Source organism: Tursiops truncatus, chromosome 13 (genome assembly GCF_011762595.2).
Source record: "Tursiops truncatus isolate mTurTru1 chromosome 13, mTurTru1.mat.Y, whole genome shotgun sequence".
In the NCBI taxonomy this organism is placed as follows: domain Eukaryota; kingdom Metazoa; phylum Chordata; class Mammalia; order Artiodactyla; family Delphinidae; genus Tursiops; species Tursiops truncatus.
Genome location: NC_047046.1, coordinates 84,297,498 through 84,314,239, shown reverse-complemented (window position 1 = coordinate 84,314,239; position 16,742 = coordinate 84,297,498). Strand labels below are relative to the sequence as shown.

The 16,742-nt window shown below is 49.9% G+C and overlaps 1 protein-coding gene across 5 annotated transcripts in view; it reads right to left on the bottom strand.

Annotated features, from left to right (window-relative positions):
* CNDP1 (carnosine dipeptidase 1) overlaps window positions 1-14,418 on the bottom strand; it is a 30,773-nt gene extending 16,355 nt beyond the window's left edge. Inside the window, exons 1-4 of one of the 5 annotated variants that reach the window (XM_073790821.1) lie at window positions 14,357-14,418; window positions 2,766-2,891; window positions 1,467-1,563; window positions 72-221 (exon numbers count right to left, since the gene is read on the bottom strand). In XM_073790821.1, the coding sequence (XP_073646922.1) occupies window positions 72-221; window positions 1,467-1,563; window positions 2,766-2,779 (261 nt within the window). In that variant the 5' untranslated portion in view covers window positions 2,780-2,891; window positions 14,357-14,418. Of the gene's footprint in view, window positions 1-71; window positions 222-1,466; window positions 1,564-2,765; window positions 2,892-6,558; window positions 6,613-6,669; window positions 6,834-14,356 lie in introns of those variants that run through there. The other 4 variants (XM_073790820.1, XM_019937217.3, XM_019937219.3 and 1 more) reach the window with 4 other exon arrangements.
* Between the last annotated feature and the right edge of the window lie 2,324 nt (window positions 14,419-16,742).

The following is a 16,742-nucleotide window of genomic DNA, read 5'->3' as shown; positions in this document are numbered from 1 at the left end:
GCCACCACGAAGGGAAGCCTGGCTGATGCCCAGGGAAGTGGCCGCTTGGAGGCGGGAGGGGATGCCAGCACCTGCTGAAAACCTGCGTCCACCAAGTCCACGTGGGCTCCCAGGTTCCGGAGCCGGTCTGCAGCCAGGTCCGTCATTCTGAGCAGCTCTCGTCGGAGGCGCAGCACGGGCTGGACCGAGTCACTCTCGACCGCCACCCACTCCTTCAGTGTCTGGGAGGAAAGGCGACAGGCGGTCAGCACGCGGGTCATCCGCACCCACTCTTGGGGGCGCACCTCGCCGGGTCCCCAGCGCCCTCATCTGACCTGGAGACCGAGCTGGCAGACGACAGCCGGAGGCGTGACCAGGAGCCCAGAAGCCAGCGACGGCTGGTCAATGCAGGACGGGACGGTTGGTGGAAGGCCGCCTCTGAAGCCTGGCCTGGGCCCCTCAGCGCCACCAGGCTCATACAGAAGGCACGGGTCCCCGCCCCCCTTGTGGTCTCTAGGAACTGAGAGCAGCCACCCCGCGAGGGCTCGGCTTCCCACAAATGTCCCTGCAGGTCACTCTGATCCACCCCACGGTGGCCTCAGCTAGGCTGCAGGACCCCCTGTGACCATCCCGTGCATTTCAGCTCTGAGGTCCCCCCGCTGCGCCTGCAGGATCCAGGAGGGGGTGTAACCCCGGGTTTGAACTCAGGGCTGGGCAGGCAGACAACCCGAGTTCCTGGTCCTGCCCACTACAGGTGGGTGGCTTCAAGGACATTTCTGAAGCTCTGGAATTAGCCTCAGCTTCCTCCACTGCAGGAGGGGCGTGAGGCTCCCTCGCTGCGGATTATGGTGGAGGTAATGCTGTGAGACAGTAACACACACACACTTTGGTCTCTCTCCCCGGTTCCCGGCCAGCGCTCCTAAGACTTTTACAATTTCCTAAGCGATGAGGTACTAGGAGCATCTCTTGTTCTAACATTTGGTCTTCGCCGCCGGGTCCTGACAGAGCTCCTAACGCCCTTGGGATTTCCCGGGTGAAAAGGAGCATGCTTTCGTTCTAGTGAGGAACTTTGGAGGCTTCTGGGCGTGTGGGCCGGTCACCAGAAAGACCGAGCCGTGATCAGACGCTCAGAACTTCCAGCCCCAGCTCCCCACCTTGGGGGAAGGATGACGGGCTGGAGATGGAGCTAAGAATCGGTGATGCCTACGTGACGAAGCCTCCATAAACATCCCCGAGGCTCGGGGTTCAGAGAACTTCCGGGCTGGGAAGGGATGCCCTGCAACCCACAGGACAGAAGCTCCCGCCCCGGGCAAACGTGTAGAAGCGTGTCCCTGAGTTCTGCAAGCTGTTCTAGCAAACGATGAGCCTGAGGAGGGGTCACCAGACGCCCTGATCTGTAGCCGAGTCAGGCAGAAGTGTGGGCAACCTGGGGGCCCACCACCAGCTACTGGCGTCTGAGGTCGGCATCGGGGTAGGGGTGACACTACCTCCAGGAAGACAGTGTCAGAGGTGAGCCACGTCGCAGGACACCGGGGGGGCACACAGAGAACTGGAGACTTGCTTGTTGTGCAGAAAACCCACACTCTGGGGACAGAAGAGGAAACATGTCTTTCTTGGTGAGGACGGAGTGAGAACGTATACACGGGAGACCCAGGCCGAAGCCTCGCCCCGTGGGAGCTCCGTAACCACTGCTGATTCTCAATGTTAGGAACAATCCTTCCCATTCCAGGGTCCGTACTTGAGCCGCTTACACTGGGACAGCCGCAGTGTTTATTAAAAACCATACATGTGATTTTGGACTCTACTTCCTAACTTATTTTAGTTTGATTTCTATCCTGGTTGTAGCACTTCTATTTTTATTGTGAAGAAATGTATTTGATCTGAAGGAATATTGTGTTTTACATTTTTAAACTGGAATTTGTAGGGCGGATGCTGCCAAGTTAGCACTAAACTTAACGGACTGGGAGGATATGAGGGCGCTGCACAGAGCAGCGCTGGGCTGAGAGGCCCACATTGGCGCATGCTCCCACCGCATGCCTTTTCTCTCCCCGCTGTGAATTCCAGCCTGCACTGCGAACCCCAGTCGGGTTTCAACATCCCAACAGGCACTTACATCAAGTTAACACGCCCACACGAGGAAGGATTCCATGAAGGTCAAGCTTAGGCACTGCAGCCTGTACACTGAGCCTTGTACTTCAGTATGAATCATGGGGGATTCACGTCTGTTTGCACAGTAATATTCCAGACATGGGTTGGTTGACCCAATAAATGTACACTGAACACACATCGTGTGCCAGACACAGTGTCGGGGGCTCGGGGTCCAGGGTCCAGGGCGGCCTCAGGGAGTTCCCGGGCGGTGGAGGTGGGCCAGGCGTGCCAGGGGCACAGGAGAGCCAGCAGGAGAGGGACGTGCCAGGTGGTGACAGAACAGGGAGGATGCATTTCAGCTAGTTTTGCAGGTGGAGAGGGTCTCTGAAGGGGAGGATGGGCCACCTGATGACGGTCCAGAGTAAAGGTGAGCTCAACAGAGCTTGCTGATCATTGCTAAGCAGACATTCCTAGATCAAATGTGCTGGGAATGCCCTTTTTGGAAGGAATGGCCGGAAGGGATCTCTTACCTGAATCTAACCAACATTTATTATTCTAAGTCAATGAGGAGTCACAGGCATTTTAAATGGAGTTGTCAAGCAAAAAAAAAAAAAAAATCCACATCTCCCAGCAAATAACCATTCTCCCAGATTCCCAAAGGGCATATCCAAGCATTTTGTGCGTGCCGTGTCTCTCACCTGTACAAATTCATCCTGATGGAGATCGATGTATTGGAAGACCTTCTCTAGCAGCCCGGTGGGCGGGGAGGATGGTGAGAACATGCCTCCGTCCAGCAGCAACAGGAAAGCAAGGAGAGATGATGCCTGTGAGCATGTGACAGGGGGATATTTTAAAATAAGGACCAGGTTTTGGACTTTCCACCTTTCAAATACTTCAAGAAAGTTAATGTTATCCAACACAGCTGATTCCAGTCTTCTGAACTAAAATAACACAAGGTAGTAGAATGGGAAATATATTTTTTGCTATATCTTCACCCAAACCCTTCATTTGCAATGCTAAAGAATTTTAATAAGATAGAAACCAAGTTAACAAGCTTGTATTTAAGCAATGCTGTTGTTCGTTTTTTTTCCTATGACACAATTTTCCTATGGGTTCACTTCCTATAAAGCTAAGTCAGCTCCCTACATCCCAGGTGTTAAGGGCAATATTTATAAGAGAGAAAAACGTGAGATAATTAAAAACAAAACCAAAAAAAACAGCAACAAGGCTTCTTTGTGTGATTAACCACTTTATGAAATACTAGAAAAGTAAGGACTGAATAAAATCCTGTGCAGTGCTGTAGGGTTTCTTTCCATCAGCTCCTGAGGTTAGAATACCTTGAGAAGAAACTTACAAGCCACGCTGTGATAAATAACATCGCAGGACTGGCGATCATGTGGACACTGTTGGCCACAGTCTCTGCCTGGTAGCCCCCGGTCCGTGGCTTTCTCCTCTTTCCCTCCCACCAATCTGGCCTCTCTGCTTCCATCCCTGACGGGTCCCTTCCTTCCTCTGCCCAAGACCCCATTTCCTCCCTCCCCCCCCTCCCTGTGACTCCTTCCTAGTCTCCTCTGGACTCCCACAGCAGGCTCCAGGCTGGGTGCAGAGCAGAAAACTGTGTCCAGAAAAGTGTAGGACTTCCAGGTTGCAGACTAAACTAATTATCTTCTTCCAAACCAACTCTTCCTTCTGGATTGGCTCTGTTCATTTCTGAAATAGACTTTAGTTTTTAGAGACATCTAAGGTTCAGGCTGCTTCTTCCCTTGGCCTCCAGTTGCAGGCACCAACAGAGCCAAGGGAGGACTTGGGTCTAGAATAAAGAACTACTACAACTCAATAAGAAAAGACAAATTAACCCAATTAAAAACGGGCAAAAGATTTGAATAGACATTTCTCCAAGGAAAACATACGTATGGCCAACAAGCACATGAAGAGATGCTCAACATCGTTAGCACCAGGGAAACGCAAATCTAACCGCGACGCGACCACAGTTCACACCGCTCAGGATGGTTAAAATCAAACTGCCAGATGACAGCAAGAGCTGGCGAGGACGGGGAGGGACTGGAACCCTCGTGCACTATTGCTGGGGATGTAAAATGGTGTGGCTGCCTTGGAGACAGCCTGGCAGCTCCTCAGACGATTAAGCGCAGCGTATCTTACAGCCCAGAAATCCCACTCCTAGGTGTGTGCCCAAGAGAAATGAAAACATACATCCACACAACAACTTGTGATTGTATGTTTACAGCAGGATTATTTGTAATAGCCAAAGCTGGAGACAAGCCAAATGACCAGTAATGAACGACTGAATGAACAAAATGTGGTACAGACACACAATGGAATATGACTCAGCCATAAAAAGAAGTGAAGTATTGACACGTGCTACAGTACGAAAGAACCTGAACACCTTCTGTTAAGTGAAAGAACCAGAAACGAAAGACTACACGTTGGATCAGTCCAATTATGTGAAGTGTCCAGGATAGGTAAATCCTAAGACACAAAAGTAGATTGGTGGTTGCCTAGGGCTGGGAGGATTGGGGGAAAATGGGGTATGACTGCTGATGAGTTGGGGATTCATTTTCAGTGATGAGAATGTTCTAAAGTTGATTGTGGCAGTCGTGCAATTCTGAACGTACTAAAACCCACTGAATTGCAATGCACACTGTAAGTGGGTGGATTGTAAGGAAAATGAATTGTATTGCAATACAGTTGTTATAAAAATAATAAATGTAAGCATTCAACAATATAAATATATTACTGAGTATGAGAAATGTCTATAAAGGAAGCTAAGGCGGGGGTAAAATCAGGGTCAGAGCGAGCCATGCTCCTCCGTGAGTGGACGAAGCACTTGGTCCAGCAGATGGCGCCAGTGAGCTGTTCAGCATCTGCCCCGTCCTCCTCCGCGGCTCCCAATTCACCTTCTGAGGGCAGCTAAGTCCCGTCGGCAGAGCCTAGAGCCAGGGGCTGCGAGGACCCAGGAGGGAAAGGCCCCTGCAGACCCACAGTGGCAGGACGATGAGGTTCGTGCAAATGGAGGAGGAAATTTTTTGCAGCCGATCCATCTAAATTAATATTTGAACTGTTATTTTTATTTTTCATTCATTCAATTTGCATTAAAAAATTATTTGGGGGCTTCCCTGGTGGCACAGTGGTTAGGAATCTGCCTGCCAATGCAGAGGACATGGGTTCAAGCCCTGGTCCAGGAAGATCCCACATGCTGAGGAGCAACTAAGCCCGTACGCCACAACTACTGAGCCTGCGCTCTAGAGCCCGCGAGCCACAACTACTGAGCCGGTGTGCCGCAACTACTGAAGCCTGCGTGCCTAGCGCCCGTGCTCTGCAACAAGAGAAGCCACCACAATGAGAAGCCCGCACACCACAACGAAGAGTGGCCCCTGCTCACCGCAACTAGAGAAAGCCCGCGTGCAGCAACGAAGACCCAATGCGGCCAAAATAAATATAATTAATTTAAAAAATTACTTGGTGCTCCTCTCCAATGAAATATGAAAGGAAAACTTGAAGAGGAAAAGGAAGCCAAAGGAAAAGGAGAGGAAGGAAAAACCTTGATTGTGAGGACCGAGAGTCCTTCCTGAGGACTGAGTTTCCATCAGGCTTGTTCCTGGAGCTGCGGTCCTGCCCACAGGGCCTGCACCACCGCACCCCTCGCCCCCAGAGCCGTCCCCCGTCCGTCTCCCCTCTCCACTCGCCGTCAGGCCCGCAGAGACCAGCCGTGGGCACTCATCCTGCTCTTAGGATCCCGGGTGGGGCCCCTGGGCATCCTTTGGTCTCCTCCCGGGTCTCTTGTGTTCCTAATCGTTCTGTTTCTTTTCTTGGGTTATAGTCATGTTTGACCTGAACGAATCACCCAACAAAACCCTGGGGACTTAGAAAGGGTATTCCTGGCCTTGGCCTTCGCAGGAAGGAGCAGTCGCTGGAGAAGGCAAGGTGAGGGTGAGGGTCAGGGAGCAGAGACGGAAGCCCATGTCTCAGTGTCCTCCTGGGGGGCTGGTGGCCCAGCCTGGGCTGCAGGGCCTCGCAGAGGAAACTCCTTTGCTCCAGAGGCTCCTGTTAATTCCAGCTGGTTGTTCTCAGACTGGGAACCGAAGTTCCACGTGCCCTTGTGCTGAGTACTTACATTTAAATGTAAGGACCTCCTGACTTCTCAAAGTCAGGCCACACCTCTGCGGTGTAACCATCCCCCACCCCGTCCTTCCCCTAATCCAAAGAGCTTCACTTCCTCAAAGCCTCGCCTCCCACTGGACGCAGGCCTCAGTGGTCACTCTGCTCTCTCCCAGCCCCAGCCAACAACTGGAGACAGTTAGGTGAGCCGTGTACCTAGCTGACAGTGGCCTTGAGATCCCATGGGCCGCCTCAACCAATGACACTTCTCTACCTCCTGCCACAAAAACAGCAGGCATCTCAGAAGGAGCCTGGGGTGGTTGTTAGTTTCTGATGTTGAACAGAATAAAGAATAGAAAATGAAAGCGCTCTCACCCCACACAGCCTGGGCCAAGGGTACAGACAATGGCCCATCAGCCAAACCCTTTTCCGCCCGTAAGAAGCTTTAGTGCCAGCGTCAACCTGGATGCCAAGAATTCTGCTTACCAAGTCCTTTAGAGTTCGGCGTGACCTTTACAGAGGTCGCTCTGCCGGTGTCTGCTCTGATGAATTTTATAACACAGGCAAATGCTTTGTTAGCCTCGTTTATCTCAGCACGAGAGGATTAAAAACAAAAATTCCAAACCGAAACACAGGCCTTTCTGGCTTGTGTTCATTCCCTTGCCGGCTCTGAACTGAGCCCAGCGGCTGCTGCTGAGGTTAACCAGTCCTGCAGGCTGGTGAGGGTGTGGCTCTCAGAGGGCAGCCTGGACTCACGCCAGGGCCAAGGAGGCAGTTTCAAGGAGCGGAACGCCCCAGAACGTCCCAAGAACTGCAGCGTGTCCACCATCCTCTCGTGGGGTCTGCCGGGCGAGTCTGACCCCAGAGAGGAGAGGTCAGTGGCCAAGCCTCACTCCCAGACCCAGAGGTGACCCGCACGCCGCACAGGCGGCTGGGACGCCAGCACAGGCTCGGCAGGGCCGCGGAGGGCAGAGGTCACCAGAAGCGGGCACGGAGGAGGCCCCGGGCGCCAGCCTGGGGCGCACGTGGAGCTGAGAACAGGCTCTGGCCCTCTCGATGGCCGACGGCCCGCTGCGGGCAGGGGACACAGGCTCTGAAACAGGCACAAAGCACCACCACGTGCCGCCAGGAAGGGCCCGAGGTCAGTTCCCACAGCGGCCGGCCCTTTGAGGCCCGGGGCTCTAGAATGCTCCATCCGGGGCGGCAGGCGGCCAGTCCAAAGACCCGGCTCCTGACGCCGGGGGCGGGCGTGTTTCTCCACCGCCTGTGGTCTTTGCCAGTGGGGAGCCGGCCGCCTGCACAGGCCGCGGGGACCAGGAAGCTGGCCTGCCAGTGAGCGAGGCCACCTCTTCCCGTCTGGCCAGGGACCTGGGCCTCTCCTGACATCAGCCTGAGGGACCGCCGGGGCTCACTGCCTCTGGAGCCTCTGTCTTCTGGAAACACGGGCAGCACAGAGACAAATAGGTGGAGCAGAGGAGGGACTGAACTCGCCAGAGACCCCTCTGCTGTTTCTCCCGCAGACAGGCAGCCACGCCCACCGAGTCGGGGCAGAGGGTCTGAAACGGTGAGAGCGCTGTCACCACTTAGAGCTGGACGGGGAACTCCTCAGAGGCGAGCCTGTGGCTCTGATCCCGCCCCTGGAACCCAGGGCTCCCGCTCCGAGAGGGGAGGGTGTCCATCCCGAGCGTCAGTGGTGCGGGGCCTGGCCTGGAGCCCAAACCTGGGGTGAACCTGAGATCTTCAGAGCTCCTGGCTGAGGCTAGGCTACACCACAGCCGCCGCCCCCTTTTCCTTCTTCTAAATCTCTTTTGAGGGATTTTTGCATAAGAGTGCTAACAGAATAAATCTAAAATACCTGTAGGAGTGACTGAATGATGTCAGGGCACAAGAGGTGAACTCGGGGCGTTCCAGCGGCAGAATGAGGGAGTAGGGGAACGGGACGGCGGGGCTGAGGTCAGTGGGACGCGAGAGGCAGGGAGACTCAGACTTAGAGCCGCAGGAGGGTGACCAGGGAGGAGCAGAGGCGCCTCAGCAGGGCGGGAGAGGAGGACAGGGTTCTGGCAGGACTGGTCCAAACGGAGCTGTCACCAGAGAACACGTCTGCTTTTTACCTAGATACTCCTTTAAATCTTATCTTCTAAAGCTGAAGTTCACAGCACAAACTTGTTTTGATTTCAAAACATGGGGCTTTATGACCTTCACCACTGGGAAGCAAGGTCCCAGCGATAAAGGGAAGGAAGAATTCCAGGCTTGGCCTCCTCCTGAATCAGTGCCACGGCTACTGTGCAGTTGGGGACAAAAGTTCAACATGTGAAAAGTCAAGAACGAGGGCCATTTCAAGGACAGGGCAGGAACTTTTCAATCCCTGTGTACTACGCTCCTGTAGCTGCCAGAACCAAGTGCCACGGGGCTGGGTGGCTTAGGGCAACAGGAGTTCAAAGGCTCACAGTTCTGGAGTTAGAACTCAAGGTGTCAGCAGGGCCACACCCCCTCTGAAGGCTCCAGGGGAGGGTCCTTCCTGCTCTTCCCTGGGTGGGGGGGGGGGGGGGGCGTGGCTGGCAATGCTCCAGTTCCTTGGCTCGTAGCCGCATCCCTGCCACCTGTGCCCGTCTCCTAGGTGTATCCCTGCCTCTTCTAAGAAGGACTAGGCAGTGGCTTTGGGGACCACCCCAGACAGTAGGACCTGATTTTAACTAATTACATCTGCAAAGGTCCTCCTTCCAAGCAAGGTCACATTCTGAGGTTCCACGAGGACATGGATTTGCGGCCACTATCTGACCCAGTACACTCTGTTAGTCTCTTGTCACTAATATTCTCTTATTTGCTTTCTTAATAATTATCATCTGACTCACTTGAACATGAGCTGCATGACAACTGGGACTTGGTCTTCCTATGTCCCTGGTCCCCGAGAGCCTAAGCTGTGCCTGTCACAGAACAAGACCAGGTCCAGCCAGTATTTACTGAATAATTACATGCATAGTCCTGAAGGACACCAAGAGTAGTTGATTTTCACTAATGTAACTAGTTCTACTTCAACGCCGTGTAGAAAATGCAGAATCTGTCTAATAAAACTATTCCAGCTGTAAACCTGAATAACGGAAAAAGTGAAGGTCAAATTTGGGCAGACTTTTCCCTCCTGGCAGTCCCCCCAAAACCCCCATGTGGACCTCTGTTCACTGATCTGCCTGCCGGGAGTCCTTTTGGTCCTCTCCAGCCTCCCAGCTCTTCATCAGCAAAGCCATGCCAGCTGCTCCAGGCTCACAGGGAACCCCTCTGCATCCCACGGAGTCCATAGCCTGCACCTCACAATTCACAGCATCCTCGCCAACTGCCGCCCCCCTTCCTCCCTGAGTGATCGCAGCCTTGCTCTTGTCCCTTGACGTCCTCAACTTCACTGTGATGGGTCTGACTGACATATTTACACATTTTGCTCAATCATCACTGTCTGTTTTCAAACTGAACACTCATTTCTGTCTTTTTTTATTCTGTAAAATGCTTAGTAATTCTCTAATATCACTGTTACCTGAAAACTGGGTTCACCTCTTGGTGGGTGTCGAGCCAAAAGACACAACCAAGACAAAGAGTGGGAGAAGGAAGGATTTATCACTTGCAGTGAGTAAGGAGAACATCAGGGATATTTCCCAAAGCAGTGTCCCTCCAAACAGCAAATTGGGAACGTTTTAAGCTAAGGGAATACGCATATTCATGAAGGGGCTTCAGCATAGAATTGGGGCAAAGGTCACCAGAGTCCAAGTTTTAGTTGACTGAGGTCACGAGGGTCAGAAAAGGTCAACATTATCACCCCTGAGGTTCCAGTTGGTCTCGGGGTGGAGGCTTCAGGCTAATCTTTATCACTGAACAGAACTGGGAGTCTTTACAACTGATTTATTATCTTCACTCTTTCTACTTCTCTTGCTGATGACAGTCATTTGTTCCCACCTCCCTTTGTTCCCTTAAGATCATTAATTACAGAGACCTGTTCAAGGGCAAGCGTGGTGGCCAGGCTTAGATCCCAAAATGGCTTCGGCTAAAATGGCTTCTCTTCTGTCAAAAAGCTGCATCTGGTTCTTTTCCTCCAGGGACCCCTTACCCTAGGTGCTCACTTCTCAACCACTTCCTTTATTCTCTTTCCTAGGACTGCTACTACGGCTGGAGTCTGTCAATCTCTCATATGTCCTCCAGCTCTCTTCTCTTTTCTGTCTTTTTTTCCTTTTATCTCTGTGCTCCACTTCCTGGGTGAATTCCTCAGTCCTGCCGTCCGGCTCATTCATTCTCTCTTTGGCTGAGGCCAGCTGCCATTAATGTCCTCTACTGAGTTACTGCAGTGACTAGTTTCCTTTTTCAGGGTTGCTGATTGGCTGTGTTTCCATCTGTTCTTGACTCATATGTGCCCACTTGTTTTATAATTTCTTAGTCTATCATTTATCTCTTGAAGATTTTAAATGTACTTTGTATCCATTCTAAAGCATGTTCTACTGTTTGCATTTCAGTGGCAGTAAATCCACTTCCCAGTTAATTCTGTGGGTTATCTTTCTCATTGTTAGTGTTTGCTCACCTACTACAGAATGTTGTATGTGACAAACAGTTCACCATTGCCTACCTCCTAGTTTTCGCTAGATGTTAATTACTAAGGGTTAAGAATTCTAGTCTTATATGTAAGTGAAACTACTAGAAATAAAAAGGGTAAAGAAAAAATCTCTATATACAAAGTAGGCAAGGATGTAAGATATGATTTTGGTAAAAAAAAAAAGTATAAGGTATGAAGATGTGTTTTTGTTAAGGGAAAAATTTTGTCCTAGTTTAGAGGTTATTTAATGGTTGTTTCATTTTTTTTAAGGAGAATAAAGGACAAAAAAATAAATAGTTATAAAAAGTTGGAGAAGAGAGAGAAAAAAAGTCTTACGTTGTGTGGTCAAGCTGGCTAAAGTTAAATGAATTTATGATAAGATTTTTGTTTTTTAAAAAAGGATTTTTAGTATCAACAGTGTGCCTATGCAAAACTGGAATTCAACTTTCTTACTCTGTTAAAAGGACAAGGTTTTCTTGGATTATTGCAAAAGATTTTTCTTTACCTGTTGAATAATCTGCCTAGAAAACAAAGATTCTGCACTTATCAAATAATTTCCTGTATTTCATGTTGTTTTAATCAGCTCTTTGATTACTCAAGAAAACTGAGTCTTCTCAATATTAAAAGAACTAAAGTCTTTTTATAACTATGCAAATTTCCAAACATGCCTTTGAAATCTTTTAAGTCACTTTAGTTAGAGATAACTTTAAAAAAAAGAGATAACTAAGTATTGTTTCACAGTGACTTGTGATCACCTTGAATCAAGTGTCTTAAACCTGTTGACATATTTGAGAACCTCTCAAAGTCAAATTTTAAATGAAGTCTTTTTGACCTAGAACCAACTTTGGGATTTTTCCAGAGGGCCCCCATAAAATATCAAAGATTTGTTCTCTCTCCTTATAAAAATAGTGATATGAAACTAATTAGGCTTATTTGATATGTTAAGTTACATGAGAAGCATTGTCAAATAAAAGTGATGTTTAACTTAGGTTATATTTGTATGGATATATGTTACTAATGTAAGTATTTCAAAATTGCGTAAAAATTCCTGGAAATTTGTCAGTGTCCTTACTGTCCATATAATCATCGTAATTCCAATTGTTATCTTAAAACGTTGTATGCCTTAGAAATAATCAAATTTCCTTGTCCACTGAGTCATTTTTTTAAATGAACTCTCACCATATCTTTAACCATGGCTATTTAAAGTCTTTTGTCATTCACAAAGAGTTATAGCTTTATTCTGATCATTCTCTGAAAACATTTATAATCAGTTACAGGCAAGAAGCACCATGATGACATCACTTGAATTAATTTTGAGACCATGCCACTGGACTGAGCAAGGATTTCCAGAACTAACGGAAAAGCTGATGGATTCATAAAACTTCTAACCCAAGATTTAGCAAAACAAAAATCATTATATGGGACTGAATGAACTGATGAGAATTACTGCAATTTTTATGACTTTTTGTTTGAAATATTGCTAGTTCTTTAATGTTTTGTTTCCAGGTTTAAGGAAAACTTTTTTTCTCTTAAGCTATCTGTAACTTATAGTAATCTGATAAATTGTATCTTTGTAAACAGAATTGAAACATTTATGTGTTTCTCCCTCATACCTCCAGTACTTATAAACTCTAAGTACTCTGATTTTCATGACACTGTAGTTCATATATATATATATATATATATATATATATACACACACACATACATACATACATATATATGTGCAAATGCGTAAGTTAAATAAGAATCTTTTCTCTGTATAACAGGACTAAATTGAAAACATTGGTTTATTACCAGGGTCTTGGCTGGGATGCCATATTTGAGAATGACAGGCATAGAATCAGATGTGAACAGAAGTTTTAAGGAACTAAAGTTGACTTTACTGAGCCAATAAAGCCTCCTGAAAAGACAGCCTGGTGCCTCTGTTACAGAGTTCCTACTCTTACAGGTGAGTAAGAAAGGTCACTTTCTGGCAGATCCAGGAATCTTTAGGTAAACTGGAGGCCTCAAGAAGAAGGGAATTCACCCAAATCTTGGTTACTGCAGGTGAAGCCTGATGGTGACACTTGGCCTGGCTTCCTGCCCTCGAGAAGCTTTTACAAGTCTAATCGGAGATTCCTTTTGAAAGTTCCAGTAAAGCGGACTTCAGAGCTGATATGATCAAACACTACTCTTGCAGCACTTCTGCAAATAATCAAGCCAAGTGTAATGACACTAGACTCTTTACCAATTAGTCTTGCTGTGATTATATTTGATAGGAATGGAGGTGACTGTTGAGAGAACATTATGTTACAATAAAAAAACTACAGTACATCCATTATCAGATCTAAGCCCTATTCGCTCGTTGAGGTTTTGTTATCTACTCGTAAGCTGGACCCTGAACTCTGCTAGTTTCCTCCAATATCTGGCTACAACTCTTTAACGTTTCCAATTTTCTCCTACCCTGCTAACTTGGAGTCACTAAGAACTAAAGTTGCCCTTTTCCTGAAGCCCTACAAACTGGAGCTGATACAAACTACAGAGAAATCACCACGATGAGTCACATATGGACAACTTGCTTGACTGCTGCTGGGTGGGCCCCTCGGAAAGCTCACCAGAATGCCCAACACCATCCCAGAGTCATTCAAACTACAAACCAGGACACTTGTCAGAACTGCCCTCACTCCACCATCTAAAGATGCTTTGAGCCCAACAGCCAGAGCTTTTCTTAACTGACTGCCCTCTGGACTCACAAACAGAATTTGTAGTTTGTTTTAATCATTAACCTTTATTTTTGTTTCCTTAGAAATGCTTCGTATTAAATAGCTCATTGCTTGCACCATAGAGAGCCCTAAATGAGATACAGGTAGATCACTGGCTGCTTAGGGATGGGGCAGGAATAGGAGAACAGGAAAGTAATTGCTAAGGAGTATTGGACTTCTTTTTGAGGTGATGAAAACATCCTAAAATAAACTGTGGTGATGGTCACATATATCTGTGAATATACTAAAAATTATTGAATTACATGCTTTAAAAATGCAGATTCCTAGACTTCCACCTCAAAACTATTCACGCTAATGTTTTGGGGGGGGCAGCAGGAGGCAGAGCAGAGTTCAGAGTTCAGTGAGGAAGGGCAGCGAACTGTATCTGGGTGTGTAGAGTTCTCCACATCACCCTCTAAGCGGTACTTGGACTTTTGCATTCAGCAGCTGGAAGTTGTGCTCTGTGGTTTTGATAAGAATATTGCTGTTCGTGGGAAGAAAAGATGAGTATGGAGAAGTGTGCTGTTGAATGTCTAGGTCACCCCACCTGCCTGGGCCTTGTGTCAGCACCCCGGACCCCAGCATTCACTGAGGGGAACTGGCTTCCAGGTACTGTGTAAGATGCTTGAAAGTAATGCCATTTAACTATTTGTTGGAACATACAGCCACCCAAAGCGTGCCGGTAAACTGCTCCCAAATGCCGCGTCGCTCAGGCTGAGACAGGCAGCACCGAGAACATGTCTAAGTGCAGGTGGGGATCCGCTCCACAACCTGCCTCACAGGCATGGCACACGCACCGTTAGGCAAGCGGAAGGCTAGCACGCTGCTCCCCTGGACCCCGAGCGGTGGAGGGTCTACTCACCATCCTTCCTACTTTGGGATCCATTGGGCGGCAGTTCTGTGGTCTCGGCGATTCCCCCGGACCTCGAAGGAAAGTGGAAGAGGAGGTCTCACCAAGGCCCTCAGCTGGTCACATTAAACATTCCCCCACGAGGTGCCTGTCTGCGTCCTCCCCGTTCCCCCAGAGGAAGACAAGGCTGCAATAGTGGACCTATTCACATTCGGAAAACAAAGCTGCTTCAGAGACATGCGCTCAACTCGCCAGCAGAGGGAGAGACAATGCGTGTCGCGTGCACAGACACGGGATGAGGCCGTGGCCCGGAAGTCACCTGATGTTACTGAAGGGCAGCGAGGCCAGCCCAGGCCGTGCGTGACAACCCAGGGGCTTTGCCTGGCACGTGTGGAGGGTGTCACCTTTAGCAGGGAGCAGACGCACGTGCCCAAGGCCGGCAGACCTAAAGGAGGCCATGCGAACACACGCTGTTACCTTTGGCAGGTGACACCTCGGCCCTGCGCTGGCACTGTGAGCCTAGAACGTGTCAGCATGACAGGCTGGGTGTCAGTCTTCTCCGGCTGCCATAGTGAAGGGTGGCAGAACGGGCGGCTTAAACAACAGAAATCGATTCTCCCCTAGCTCTGGGCCGGGAAGTCCAAGATCAAGATGTTGGCAGGGTTGGTTCCTCCCTAAGGGTGGGGGAAGAATCTCTGCCTGGCCTCTCTCCAAGGGCTGCAGGTAATCGTCCACGTTCCCTGTCTTGCAAACGCATGGCCCAGCCTCTGCCTTCGCCTCCACGTGGTCCTCTCCCTGGGTACATTCCTGTCCACACGTTCCCCCTTCATGAGGACACCAGTCATACTGGACTACGGCCCACCCACATGACCTCTGCAAAGACCCCATCTCCAAATCCGGTCCCACTCTGAGGTACTGGGGGTTAGGATTTTAATACGGATTTTGAAGGGATGCAATTCAACCACTAACAGGCTGTGAGTCTCCAAAACACTTAGACTGTGCTGGGGAGGACTTTCAAATCACCCCAGGCCTGGGAGCCAGAGTTATCCCTGGGCGGGGTTAGTCCCTGGTCTCTCCCACAGGAACGGCTGGGGCCATGGGACCAAATCCATGCAACGTCTGGGTCCCCGTCCACACTGTTGGCTCCCCAGTATGTCTTTCCTCTCCTGCAGCGATAGAAACGTCATCCACACGTTTCCTGCCTCTTGTGCAGTTAGGAGTTGCTGTGTGACTACCTGAGAAAGATGCGAACTCTGCATGGTGCCCAGAAGCGAGGAATCCTGTCTTCCCCCATCCCTCCTTCCTACAGGCTGGGGCTGCAGGCTGGAGCAGAGGCCACGACCTTGACGTTGAAGCCGGGGAGCCCCGCCTGCCCGAGAAAACTGTCATCACCTTGAAGACTGTGTCGTCGCGGTCATAGCGGCCTCACTAATACACGTGGTTTAAGGATCCTGACAGGTCTACCACGCTTTCCTGATGCCATGGCCAAAAAGCAAGAGCAAAGGAACTATGACTTTCCCTTGGGCACGCGGAGACGCTCAGCTTTCCTTCAGGTCGGGACTCCTCTCAGCTCCTTCTCTTCTGGGTCAAGAACGCAGCCCAGTAAGTTCTCTTTTTCTAAATAAGACCAGGCAGGGTATTCTTGTTAGCGGTCAGCTTCCTGCCGTGGAGTAACACCATTCAGGGTCACAGCTGGGGAATGCCTCTCCTCCCACGGAACAGTGGGATGAATGCATTTCACGAGCACCGAGTAAAGCTTCTGCCCCTAACTTGAAACTAGAGTTAAAGTGCACTGACCCTGAGCAGGTAGCTCCAAGGACTCAGTCCCCGGAGGGCGCAGGGTGACTGGTACCAGACCGTTTTCCTGGACAAGCCTCCCCAAGGCCTAGCAGCATGAGTGGTAAGGATGGAGATAAGGAGGCTGCAGCTCACAACGCTGCTGAGGACACTGTGGAGGTGACTCCAGGGCTGAGGAGGACCCAGGCAGTGAAGGAGAGATCCAGGGGCGGAAAGCATGGCTTCCACTCCATCCCGTTAAGTGTCAGGTGTGACAGGGCCCAACAAACAGCACCCCAGTCCCCCATGCCAGTCCCGGCCTATGAGTCAGGAGGGTCAGCAAAGTAGACAAAACACAGACTTCACGATAAACAAGGGCCCGGTTCCTTCGGGGGAGTTTAGTGTGGCCTCCTCCATCAGCTGGGCCGGGGGACTCTGCTGTTTAAACCAGTCTGATAGGCTCTTCTGTGGCTCGGCAGCACCAGGAGTGGGGACAGGAGAGGACGAGCGAGACGGGCACTGGCGTTCTGAGCCCGAACCTCAACCCCGCCAGCCCGCACCGCATACCTCACCGCGCACAGGCACGGGGCTGCGCAGAGAAAGGCACACAGGCAGCAGCTCC